The sequence below is a fragment of the Hypanus sabinus genome, chromosome 7 (assembly GCF_030144855.1).
Source record: "Hypanus sabinus isolate sHypSab1 chromosome 7, sHypSab1.hap1, whole genome shotgun sequence".
NCBI classification, from domain to species: Eukaryota; Metazoa; Chordata; class Chondrichthyes; order Myliobatiformes; family Dasyatidae; genus Hypanus; species Hypanus sabinus.
This window is the reverse complement of record NC_082712.1, coordinates 48,329,805-48,343,544: the sequence shown is the minus strand read 5'-3', so window position 1 is coordinate 48,343,544 and position 13,740 is coordinate 48,329,805. Positions and strand designations below refer to the sequence as shown.

At 41.2% G+C, this 13,740-nt stretch overlaps 1 protein-coding gene across 1 annotated transcript in view; it reads left to right on the top strand.

The window, feature by feature from the left end:
* Positions 1–13,740, top strand: part of LOC132396768 (uncharacterized protein KIAA2026-like) — a 97,163-nt gene that overhangs the window by 41,603 nt on the left and 41,820 nt on the right. The window contains exon 4 of the mRNA XM_059974641.1: positions 10,315–10,397. Coding sequence (XP_059830624.1) covers positions 10,315–10,397 — 83 coding nt within the window. The remainder of the gene's footprint in view (positions 1–10,314; positions 10,398–13,740) is intronic.

Genomic DNA, 13,740 nt, shown 5'->3' with positions numbered 1-13,740 from the left:
TTGGCAATTAAAAGCAAGTACAGCAGCCTCAAGAAAATCAAAGGCTGCTGTCTTTCCAAGACTAATAATGACATTGTGCAAATCATCTAACAGTTTATAGGGATTACTTTTTCATGGGGTATATCTGCTCCATCACAAATTTCTTAAGACACATATATTAAGGTTGAATGATAATAAATTTGTGGTATTTTTAGCAGACTAATCAGGGTCATTCAGTCTACATCAATAAACTATAACTTGTAATGTTATATTTTTGATTAGCCCCAGGACTATCAGTTTTCCCTATTACAGATTTTGGTTTCTATCTGAAAATCAGTGATCTCCCATGTTCAAACAAAATGTCAGCTTTATTACAAAATCAGATCATTAATATTTCCATTATCAAATGTTTATTAATGTCTAATCCAGATTTATTTAATATAACCTACTTGGTTTTGTTTTATTTTTAATGACTGTTGAAGGCCATGTTGCAAGAACACACAGTGAACCTTCAGAAAATATTGTCCTTAACCATTTTCAAAAGTCAGTATGCGAAAGAGGATAAATCTAGACTACTTGTTACATTTTAATATTTGGTGCTCATGAGCCATATAGATATGCACTATAGATATTTGGGTTACTTATGGTGTATAAATGTCAGTTCTCATTAATCTGTAAATATGGCATGTTGCTGATTGCAGCTGAACTTGATGCTTAGGTTGTGATTTAACCACATGTGAAAAGCCATTACCCAATGTTAGTAACCAGATTTCTTAAACTACAAAAATGTAAGAAACAAAAACATGGTGTGAATTTAGGACGGGAATTTTCTTGTTATTTGCGATCTTATGGTTGTATATGGAGTTCCTTTTCCATGTCATCATAATTAAATCAAGTAGACTGTAGCTAATCCTTTAACATAGGCTGAGGAAAGTCCATCTCCTCCCCCCCCCCCCCCCCCCCCCCATCCTCATCACATTCTACAGGGGTTGTATTGAGAGCATCCTGAGCAACTGGCCTGGTTTGGAAATTGCACCATCTCGGATCGCAAGACCCTACAGCGGATAGTGAGGTTAGCTGAAAAGATCATCAGGGTCTTTCTTCCTGCCATTACAGACATTTACACTACACGCTGCATCCGCAAAGGAAACAACATTATGAAGGACCCCATGCACCCCTCATACAATCTCTTCTCCCTCCTGCCATCTGGGAAAAGGCTCTGAAGCATTCGGGCTCTCACGACCAAACTGTGTAACAGTTTCTTCCCCGAAGCTATCAGACTCCTCAATACCCGAAACCTGGACTGACACCTTGCCCAACTGTCCTGTCTATTATTTATTGTAATGCCTGCACTGTTTTTGTCCACTTTATGCAGTCCATTGTAGGTCTGTAGTCTAGTGCAGCTTTCTCTGTTTTTATTACGTAGTTCAGTCTAGTTTTTTGTACTGTGTCGTGTAACACCATGGTCCTGAAAAACATTGTCTCATTTTTACTATGCGCTGTACCAGCAGTTATGGTCGAAATGACAATAAAAGTTGACTTGACTTGAAATGGTAATAAACTGTTTAGATCAGGGCAGGGTAGTAGATGTTATTTACATGGACTTTTGAAAGATCTTGACAAGGTGCCACATGGGAGACTGGTTCAAGAGAATAGTATTCAGTTGGCAAACTGAATCCATAATTGGTTTGACAGTTGGCGACAGAGTGTGAGGCTAGAGGCTTGTTTTTTGAGATTAGATGCCTGTAAGTTGTGATATCCCAGATAGATTGCTGGGAGATAGTTATATCTAGACAAATGTGGGAGCATAAATAAGGCTGGGACATACACCTTAAATGGGAAGGTCTTAGTGAGTATTGAGGTACAGAGGAAGCTTAGAATACATGTCCATGGATTCCTGAAAGGGGCAAAACAAGATGTTGTAGCTAGGAAGGCTTATGGAATACTAGCGTTTATTAAACGGTATTAAATACGAAACCTTGGTTAGTTGGAGTACGCCATACAATTCTGTTTAGGAAGGTATAGGAAATAAGTGTTAGTGCTGAAAGATGGAGACTCACCAGGGTGTTCCAAGGATGTGATGATACAGTTATGAGAAGCTGGAGAAGCTGGGTCTGCTGTTCTCTGGAGCAGAGAGCATTAAGAGGGGACATGATTGCAGTATATAATTCTACGAAGCCTGCCGATAGAGTAGACTGTGGGAAATATTTCCTGATGTCAAAGGTAAATAAAACTAGCTTTAGTGTAAGTGAGAGAGGGATCTAGAGATTAGAAGGGAGGAGAGTGCATTCCAGGTATATTCACAGAGTAGGAAGTACCTGGAATGACAGACAGGCATACTTTATTGATCCTGAGGGAAATTGGGTTTCATTACAGCCGTACCAACCAAGGGTAGTGCAGAAATATAGCAATATAAAACCATAAATAATTAAATAATAATACGTTAATCATGCCAGGTGGAAATAAGTCCAGGACCAGCCTATTGGCTCAGGGTGTCTGACACTCCGAGGGAGGAGTTGTAAAGTTTGATGGCCACAGGCAGGAATGACTTCCTATGACGCTCAGTGTTACATCTCAGTGGAATGAGTCTCTGGCTGAATGTACTCCTGTGTCTAACCAGATGCAACTTGGACAGCATCCTCTTTTCAGACACCACTGTCAGAGAGTCCAGTTCCACCCCAACAACATCACTGGCCTTACGAATGAGAATGCACTGCCTGTGAGTGTGATTGAAGTTGAGTTGCTGAACACATTTAAGAAGTTACTAGATGAGTAACTGAACTGCTTGGGCATAAATGTGGTACAACCTGCAGTTTTCAATAAGGAACATCAGTAAATAGTTGGCTTGAGGAGAAATGTTGCTGATTATCTATAAAGTAGTTAGTATCAGTAGTTATTTTCACTATCGGTTTTGTTGTGTGGGCTTGCAGGTATTGTTAGGGAGCACTGAATACATTAACTTCACAATATTTCTATTCTCTCTATAATATAAAGATTTTTCTTTGCACTTCTCTAATTTTCTCTTTAGTACCTAGATTAATACAGATTCAATGACCACTTTGGTATACCGTATTTCATCCTTTGGCCAATTCATTGATTGCATCTGCTTTTTAATTGTAGACTGGTCTGATTTGCCTTTCACTTATAATGCTTTGTATTAATGACTGGTGTTTGCCATTTGTGTTGTTAACAGCCTGCCATTTCCAGCCTTCCCAATATACTTCATGTCAATACAATGAAAATTTGAGTTTAAGTATAGATAAAGAAAACCTATACCAACATGGGAGGGATATTACATAGCTGTGGCATTTGTGTCAATGTTGCTGCATAATATTGATGTGACTGGTGTATTTACGGATATCTTCAACCCCTTGCTGCAGCATGTGTGATACCCACCTGATTCAAGTAGTCTTCAATCTCAACAGTGCTCAAGAAGAAAGTGGTAACATTTTTAAATGACTATTGCCCATTGGCACTTACATCCCCAGTGGTGAAATGTTATGAGAGGCTGGTGTTGAAACGTATCAGCTCCTGTCTGAGTGGCAACTTGGATCCACTCCAATTCACCTACTGAAGGAACAGGTCTATAACAGATGCTATCTTGTTCTCTTCATACAACCTTGGAACATCTGGACAGCAAAGGTGCATACATCAGGATGCTCTTTATTGATTACAGCTCGACACTTAACACCATCACCCCCTCAAAACTAATCGGTAAACTCCAAGACCCAGGCCTCAATACCCCCTTGTGAAACTGGATCCTGGATTTCCAGTTTTGTAGACCTTAGTCAGTTCAGATTGGCAAAAACCTCTCCACAATCTCCCATCAGCACAGAAGCACCACAGGGATGTGTACTTGGCCTTCCTGCTCTACTCACTTTACACTAGTGACTGTGTGGCCAAGTTTGCTAATGACACCACTGCTGTGGCTGTATCAAAGGGGGTGATAAATCAGCATACAGGAGGGAGGTTGAGAACTTGGCTGAGTAGTGGAATAACAACCTGTCATTCAACGTCAATAAGACCAAGAAACTGATTGTAGACTTTAGGAGAAGGAAACCAGAGGCCCGTGAGCCAGTAATCATCAGAAGAAGATCAGAGTTGGAGAGGGTCAATAACTTTAAGTTCCTGGGAGTCACTATCTCAAAGGACCTGTCCTAGACCCACCTAGACCTTCCCATGCAAATGACTGCCCTTCCTGCTGTCCGGAGTTTCAGACTCATTCCATTTTGTCGAGGGATCCTGGTCCTGAATCATGATCAGTTTCCCTTGACTCTGCCAGATCTGCTGTGTGTTTCCATTGTGAGTTGTCAAAGAAAGTATGATGGCATCCTCTGATTTCTCAGAAGTCTGCGGAGGTTTGGCATGTCATCAAAAACCTTGGCAACCTTCTATGGATGTATGGTGGAAAGTGTGATGACTGCCTGCATTATGGCCTGGTACAGGAACACAAATGCCTTTGAGTGGAAAAGCCTACAAAAGGTGGTTAATTCAGCCCGGAACGTCACAGGTAAAGCACTCCCAACCATTGAGCACGTCTACATGGAATGCTGATATATGCTGCTTTTCTACAGCAACAAAGGTGCTCACCACCCAGGTCATGTTCTTGCTGGCAGAAGGTGCAGGTGCCTCAGAACTGGCACCACCAGGTTCAAGAACGGTTACGACTCCTCAACCTTGAGGCTCTTGAATAAAAGTGGATAGCTACCCTCACTTAAGGACTGCTATATTGTTATATCATGCTCTTGTTATTTATTGCTATTTATTTATATCTGCTTTTGCACAGTTTGCTTACAGTTTACAGTTCCTGATGTTTAGTTACTATTCTATAGCTATGCTGAATATGCCTGCAGAAAAATCTCAGGGTTTTATTTGGTGACTTGTATGTACTGTCATAATAAATTTTACTTTGGACATGGGACGAGTACCTTTACAATGTCACAATCTATCATATTTTATGTACGATTAATACTGTTTCATTTTGTTTACCGTAACAGGCAAGTATATGATGCTGTATGATCATGATACAGATCAATGACCAGTTTTGACCCTTTGCATCATTGTTTGTTCCTGCTACCAATACAGTAAAATGCTGTATATTACTGCTTTAAAATTATAAGAAAAGATCTAATAGGTTATTGCTATGATGGTGTAAGAATGTTGATCCTATTTGGCATTGGATTATAGCAGTTTTTTTGTCTGTCAAATGTTAGTCATTCTTTTGCAGGTTTCATGACAGCAACACAAATATTATGAAATTAATTTGCGAATAAATACTTTGAAAACTACACCTCTTGCTGTTTTGTTTGCTGCAGATAAAAACAGCTGTTCTCTCAATGTTTGGGCTTGGATATGAGAAAGCAAGGCACAGGATAAATGAAGGTGGTGTTGAAGCACAGTGACAACTTGCTGACCGCAAACAAAACTATAAACTACTTTATGAACCTCACTTTTTCTCTGAAACAATCACTGCAATCAGTAGCCCATAACTTCCCTTTTGGAGCTGAGGTTTTGAACCACCTGCATGACCTGGCATTTTTGCAGTGTGAACTTGAGCAACAAGCCAATATTTGGCCATTGCTGGAGTGGACTTGGAGGCAATTCAAAGCAGCAGAACTGAGGCAAAGCAGTGAGGCCTGGGCTCTGAGAGTAGGGACAACAAGTAGTTTTGGCCAATATAAGCGCCTGGCCAGATGGAAAAGGCAATGGTGTTGGTGCTGGAGTAGAGAGGTGGGCATGTTCAGGTTGCTGCTCCTGGATCCAGTGCAGTGATGACTGGCTTTGTGGCTGTGGATTCACTTTCATAGTTTCAGGTCTGAATATTATTTTCTTTCTTTTATTGTTTACGAGATTTTATTTTTCCTGCACATTGGTTGTTTGACAGTCTTTCTATTCGCTTCTTTGTTTTGTGGTTGTCTGTATGGAGATGAAGCTCAAGGTTGTATATAGTATTTGATAGTAAATGTACTTTGAAATGATTGAAGGACAAGGGAATTCAAGTGAGAACTGCTATTCCAGTGTATTAAACTATTAAACAATACCCTAGTATGATAATATCAACTCTTGTCCTTACAATCTACCTCAATCTTGCTCCTTTTGTTTGCCTGCACTACACTTCCTCTGTAGCTGTTATGCTTTAATGTGTGTTGTTGTTTTACCTTGTTTCTCCTCAATGCACTGTGTAATTATTTGATCAGTACGAACAGTATGCAAGACAAGCTTCTCACTGTATCTTGGTACATGCGACAATTATAAACCAAATCTAATTCCATTATATTGCAATATTCTGGTCATAACAGCCTTGTAAAAGTATTCGGCTCCAACCCTTTTTTCACATAAATGTGTATTACATCCAGGGATTTTGATCAATTTAACTCTGAATTTTTAATTGTGAATCACATGTCCCTTTGTTTCCAACAGTTAAGCCCAAAAATTAGGGAAAATTGTAAAGCATGAAAACCAAAAAATGAAATAACAGTATTATTATTAGTAAATAATATTATTTACTAATATTATTAGTATTATTAACAGTTCTATTAGCTTTGCACAACATAACGGAGCAAGATTTGCCCATTTTTTGCTTCCAAAATTGTTCAAGCTATGGCAGTGTGCTTTGGGTTGTTGTCCTCTTGGAAGACTAACTTCCTCCCCAGTTTAAGGTTTCTGGCGAAGGCTCACAGGTTTTCTCTATATTTAGCAACATTCATCTTCCCATTAATCGTGTCCATATTTCCAGTCCCTGCTGCTAAAAAATATTCCCTTAGCATGATGCTAGCTCCACCATACTTTGCAATAGGGATAGTGTTACCTGGCTGCTACACAGCATTACATGTACTGCTTAGTGTAAAAAGTTCCACTTCAGTCTCATCTTCCACATCTTTACAGTATCTTTTAAGTGACTTCTTGCAAAGTCTTTACGGGCAAGGATATGCTCTTTTTCTTTTAGCCAAGTCTTCTCTCTTCCTACTCTTCCATGAATACCCTTTTTTTGCAAGGGTATTTATGGAAGAGCGGGCGTTCCCAATTTGGGGTGCGCAGACCCCTTGCTAAATGGTATTGGTCCATGGCATAAAAAAGGTTGGGAATCCCTGCTTTGGAGATTGTGAAGTCATGCACATCACCTCCAGTTGCAGCACTGACTTCTGTGGCTCACTCAGTGATTTGTTGTCACTGTAACCTCTTTTACAAGTGCTGTTCTTCTTTGACGACTAAGTTTAATGGACTGACCTAGGCAGTGTGGCCATGGTTGCATGTTTTTCCAACTTTCTCAAAATGATTTCTGAGTTATGTTCAGAGCCTTTGAGTTGGTCTTGTACCTTTTCCCAGATTTGTGCTTTTCTATTATCATTTCTCCAGCTAGTTTGAATGCTCTTTTATCTTCATCTTGGTTTGGTCTATTCAAAATTTAACATTGTTGGATGTTAAAGAGAGAAGGAGTATTCATTCTTATGAAAATTTGAAAACAGTTGATCCTCCAATTTTCTACATCAAAAAACTTAGCTGAGTTGGTAACGCAATAGTATATTGCACCTGAGGAAAGTTAGCGTGGGACAGGCTGTCCCCAGGTTATGAACAAGATCCGTTACTAAGTCTGTCTTTTTTTAAATTAGTTTTTCAAAACATTTTACAAATTAAAAACCCCAAATCCCAATGAGGAACATTATAACAGTGCAAAAATAAGCATACAATAACAATATGCTACAAAGGAAGAGAATTTAACAAAAAAGCACCTAAATTAAAGACAAGTAAGCTTAGTGTCCTCCCCAAGCCCCACAACACAAGAGAAAACAACAGCAACTCCAGACCAACCACAACACAATATAGAGAGTATAAAACAGGACAGCAAAACTCCCAGACTGTGAATACACTCAGCAACAGAGGATAATAATGCCTACTACCAGAGAAAAAAAAAGGGAGCTGAAAGCAAGGAACCGAAAAGAAAAAAAAAACCCTAGTCAAGAGGAAGGTTATGAAAGTACTCGATAAAAGGTCCCCAGACCTTATGGAACTTTAGATCCGAATTGAGAACTGAATAATGAATTTTTTCGAGGTCCAAGCAGGCCATGATGTCGTTAAGACATTGAGCATGAGTGGGCGGGGCAACATCTCTCCATCTAAGGAGGATCGAGTGTCTAGCCAGGAGAGAGGCAAAGGATAATATTCGGCATTTGGTCGGACCCAGACATGAATCTGTCTCGCCCCAAAAACCGAACAGAGCAATTAAGGGGTTTGGTTCTAGGTGCTGATTCAGAATACACGATAACGTAGTGAAGACATCTTTCCAGAATTTCTCCAAGCTAGGACAGAACCAGTACATATGGATGAGAGAGGCCACGCCCCTCTTGCATTTATCACAGAGTGGACTAATGCTAGGGTAGAATCGAGATAGTTTAGATTTAGACATATGGGCTCTATGAACAATCTTAAACTGTAAAAGGCAGTGGCAAGCACAAAGAGAGGTTGAGTTAACTGATTTGAGAACTGAATCCCAGCTCTCCTCAGATAAGGAGATATTTAAATCCTGCTCCCAGGCCATTTTGATTATATCCATAGGGGCCCGTCGTAAGGCTGCTAGTTTATCTCGGATGATTGATATTAAGCCTTTACCTAGTGGATTAATGGAAAGGAATAGGTCCATAGCATTTTTCGCAGGCATTTCAGGAAAGTTAGGAATTAAAGGAGCAATAAAATGTCGGATTTGGAGATATCTGAAAAAATGAGCGTTAGGCAGATTGAACTTAATAGAGAGCTGCTGAAAAGAAACGAAGCGATTATCAATGAAAAGATCTTCTAAATGTCTAATGCCCTTCCTATACCAAACCTGGAATGCTGAATCGTATGTAGTAGGTAAAAAAAGGTGATTATGAGCAACAGGGCTGGAAATGGAAAACCCCTGGAAACCATAGCATTTCCCGAACTGAGCCCATATACACAAAGTGTGTCTAACAAGAGGATTAGCTATTGATCTGGGCAGACTACTAGGGAGTACAGAGATAGATAATTCTTTAGTGGAGCTCAACTCCATCGCCACCCAGTTAGGACACTCGGGTTGGCCGTGGAAGAGAGACCAAAAGGTATATTAGCTGCCCAATAATATACTAAGTCTGTCTTTAAGTTGAACTTATAGGTAAGTCGGAACAGGTACATACAGTTCTTATTTAGCGTCGAAGTTAGTCAAATGTTTGTCTTAGTATATAGTGTATATTTTACCTTTCTATGCAGATCTTTTCTTCTTCTCGTCATAAATGGCCTTGTAGCAGCTGAGGCCCTCGGTAAATGTACGGTAAACTTTGGTGAATCTCTCTGTATTAGGATCTTGCTCTTCTAACTTTGCCATCCCTGCTTCAATGAGTTGAAAGGCTTCAGCTAACTCTTTCGACAAAAACTTTATCAGTTCTAGAGTTCTTAGTCTTCTTCTTCAAATGCTATCATCACTTTATCCTTTAAAATTGTTCTGATCGTTGACCGACTGTAGCCTAACGCTTTTCCAATGACTGATGGTATTTCACCTCTTTCGGATTGCTTTATTGTTTCCACTTTATTTTCCAATTGTGATCGTTTTCCTTTTCTTTGATGCATCACCAGCACTTGCATCGGATTTATGCTTTGGAGGCAAGGTTACAAGGGTAAATAAGAGAAAATTTTAAGCCAAATACAAAGTTACACACTCAACACAGTGTTAACGGCAACATGATCTGACTTAAAATGGTGGATGGCATTCTCCTTCCACGAGCCGGTGAACCGCTGAAGTTGCGCAATGTTTTCATGAGCATCACAAAGTAGTGCGTGCATTCACTATTACGAACCATTGTATTTAACTCCTATTTTTAATATAATAGGCTTTATGGCAGTCTGCTCATAAGTACGAGTTGTCTGTAAGTCGGACGTGTGTAACCCGGGGACTGCCTGTAATTACAAAGGGGACGAATAGTACTTCTACCTCACAATTTTAAATTGACAAGTTTTAGATTTTTCCTTTTGATTTGACGTGATGCACCATGTTTTGTAGATTAGCCTAAAAAGAAAGTAGTTGTGGGGGCCAAATGTCTTTTCAAAGCACTGTATTTTTAATTTGCACTTCTGTTGGCAATAGATTACCTGAAAGAAAGGATATTTGTACAGTGAGGTAAAGGCTACAATTTTGTTTTCTTCCAGCTTTATTTCTTTTTGAGTATGGGTCCTGCCTCTTCAAATTAATAATCTAGGTTTGGAGGTTTTAACTCTACATTAGTAATGCAAGGATTATGTTAACTTCAAAAATATATTTTTATATATAGCTGCTTAGTACTACTAGGAACTCTTAATTATTTGAACATATTTCATAAATGTTTGCAGGAAAGAAACCAGACTCAGAAAAGACTGATGAGAAGAAGAAGAAATTGATATCACCACCATTGCCTACAACGCCACAGTTCCAGGTGGGTGTAGTGAAAAATTAAAATGGTGTGCTGGAGATAGCAAAATACGTAATACTACAAACCTGAAATAACAGAACATGCTAGAAAGAAACAAGGTCAGACAGCACCCATGGAGAGAGTAACAGACTTAATTACTGGCAAAAATATTCCTAGGAAAATTACTTTGTGCTAAGATGGTAAAGTTCGTGAATTAAGTCCCTGATAATCATGTGACCTTAATCTTAGGATGAGGAAAAACATTGTATTTTAACCTTTTGAAATTCATTGTGAGGTCATGATACAAGCGTATTTTGTTTGTGACTACATGACATGAAAATCCAAGGTATTATTTGAAGGGTTGGGTACAGGTGGATGGGGATGTGGGGAGGAGAAGAGGAAAGCAATTAATATTGTAGACAGATTTTAAACATTTCTATGTATTTCATTTTAGAGGAAGGAAGAAATTCCCTGATAACTTTTGTATATACTGTTAGGTAGTCTTCAATTTCCAGAAAGTGAATTTCAACCATTTTCTCAAGCTTGCACCAGAATTCTGAATTCCCACATGCAACTCTTAAGTGAGGGCAACTCAGACAAAATGCACTGTTTCAGATATGAAGGGCTTATGAATGGTCGTAATCAGGGCCAAGGGCTGGCTTGGATCATCAGGGTTCTTGACCTGACATTGCCTGACCTCAATAGGTGCCATTCTGGTAGATCTATCTGGGTAAAACCTCTCCCTGAGATACCTCCACACTAATTCCCACACTACGCAAAATATAAAAGACCAGTTAAACAGCACATACTTAAAACTGCAAAAAATATACTCTACAGTGCAAACATGAGGAAATCTGCAAATGCTGGAAATTCAAGGAACACACACAAAATGCTGGTAGAACGCAGCAGGCCAGGCAGCATCTATAGGGAGAAGCAATGTCAACGTTTTGCGCCGAGACCCTCCGTCAGGACTAACTGAAAGGAAAGATAGTAAGAGATTTGAAAGCAGGAGGGGGAGGGGAAAATGCGAAATGATAGGAGAAGACCGGAGGGGGTCGGGTGAAGCTGAGAGCCAGAAAGGTGATTGGCAAGAAGGATACAGAGCAAGAGAAGGGAAAGTATCATGGAATGGGAGGCCTAGGGAGAAAGAAAGGGGGAGGGGAGCACCAGAGGGAGATGAAGAACAGGCAGAGTGATGGGCAGAGAGAGAAAGAAAAAAAGGGGAGGGGAGAAAAACAAAAAAAATTAAATATATCAGAAATGGGGTAAGAAGAGGAGGAGGGGCATTAACGGAAGTTAGAGAAGTCAATGTTCATGCCATCAGGTTGGAGGCTACCCAGTCGGTATATAAGGTGTTGTTCCTCCAACCTGAGTGTGGCTTCATCTTGACTGTAGAGGAGGCCATGGGTAGACATATCAGAATGGGAATGGGACATGGAATTAAAATGTGTAGCCACTGGGAGATCCTGCTTTCTGTGGCGGACCGAGAGTAGGTGTTCAGCGAAACTGTCTCCCAGTCTGTGTTGGGTCTCACCAATAAAAGGCCACGCTGGGAGCACCGGATTCAGTATACCACACCAGCCGAATCACAGGTGAAGTGTCGCCTCACCTGGACGGACTGTCTGGGGCCCTGAATGGTGGTGAGGGAGGAAGTGTAAGGGCAGGTGTTCCGCTTGCAAGGATAAGTGCCAGGAGGGAGATCAGTGGGAAGGGATGATTGGGGGGGGGGGGGGAATGAATGGACAAGGGAGTCATGTAGGGAGTGATCCCAGCAGAAAGCAGAAAGGGTGGGGAGGGAAAGATGTGCTTGGTAGTGGAATCCCGTTGGAGGTGGCGTAAGTTACGGAGAATTATACATTGGATCCGGAGGGTGGTGTGGTGGTAGGTGAGGACAAGTGGGGACCCTACCCCGAGTGGGGTTGTGGGCAGATGGGTTGACGGCAGATGTGTGGGAAATGGGAGAGATGTGTTTGAGAGCAGAGTTGATGGTGGAAGAAGGGAAGCCCATTTGTTTAAAAAAGGAGGACATCTCCTTGGTCTTGGAATGAAAAGCCTCATCCTGAGAGCAGATGCGGTGAAGATGGAGGAATTGTGAGAAGGGGATAGCATTTTTGCAAGAGACAGGGTGGGAAGAGGAATAGTCCAGGTAGCTGTGAGAGTCTGTAGGCTTATAGTAGATATCAGTGGATAGGCCGTCTCCAGAGATGGAGACAGAAAGATAAGAAAGGGGAGGGAGGTGTCAGAAATAGACCAGGTAAATTTGAGGGCAGGGTGAAAGTTGGAGGCAAAGTTAACGAAGTCAACGATCTCAGCATGCTTGCAAGAGACAGCGCCAGTGCAGTCATCAATGTAGCGAAGGAAAAAGGGAGGACGGATACCCGTATAGGCTTGGAGCAAGGACTGTTCCACAAAGCCAACGAAAAGGCAGGCATAACTGGGATCCATGCGAGTGCCCATGGCTACACCTTTAGTTTGGAGGAAGTGGGAGGAGCCAAAGGTAAAATTATTGAGAGTAAGAACTAATTCAGCTGGATGGAGGAGAGCAGTGGTAGAGGGGAATTGGGGTTAGGTCTGGAATCCAAAAAGAAGTGGAGAGCTTTGAGACCTTCCTGGTGGAGGATGGAGGTATATAGGGACTGGACATCCATGGTGAAAATAAGGCGGTGGGGGCCAGGGAACTTCCAGGTGAGGCGACACTTCACCTGTGAGTCGGCTGGTATGGTATACCGCATCCGGTGCTCCCGGTGTGGCCTTTTATGTAATGGTGAGACCCGACGCAGACCGAGAGACTGTTTCACTGAACACCTATGCTCGGTCCACCAGAGAAAGCAGAATCTCCTAGTGGCCACACATTTTAATTCCACGCCCCATTCCCAGTCTGATATGTCTATCCATGGCCTCCTCTACTGTCAAGATGAAGCCACACTCAGGTTGAAGGAATAACACCTTATATACCGGCTGGGTATCCTCCAACCTGATGGCATGAACATTGATTTCTCTAATTTCTGTTAATGCCCCTCCTCCCCTTCTTACCCCATCCCTGATATATTTAGTTTTATTTTTGTATTTTTCCACCTCCCCTTTTTTCTTTCTCTCTCTGCCTGTTCTCCATCTCCCTCTGGTGCTCCCTTCCCCCTTTCCTTCTCCCTAGGCCTCCCGTCCCATGATCCTTTCCCTTCTCTAGATCTGTATCTCTTTTGCCAATCACCTTTCCAGCTCTCAGCTTCACCCCAACTCCTCTGGTCTTCTCCTATCTTTTTGCATTTTCCCCTCCCCCTCCTACTTTCAAATCTCTTACTATCTTTCCTTTCAGTTAGTCCTGACGAAGGGTCTCGGCACGAAACGTCAACGTTGCTTCTCCTTATAG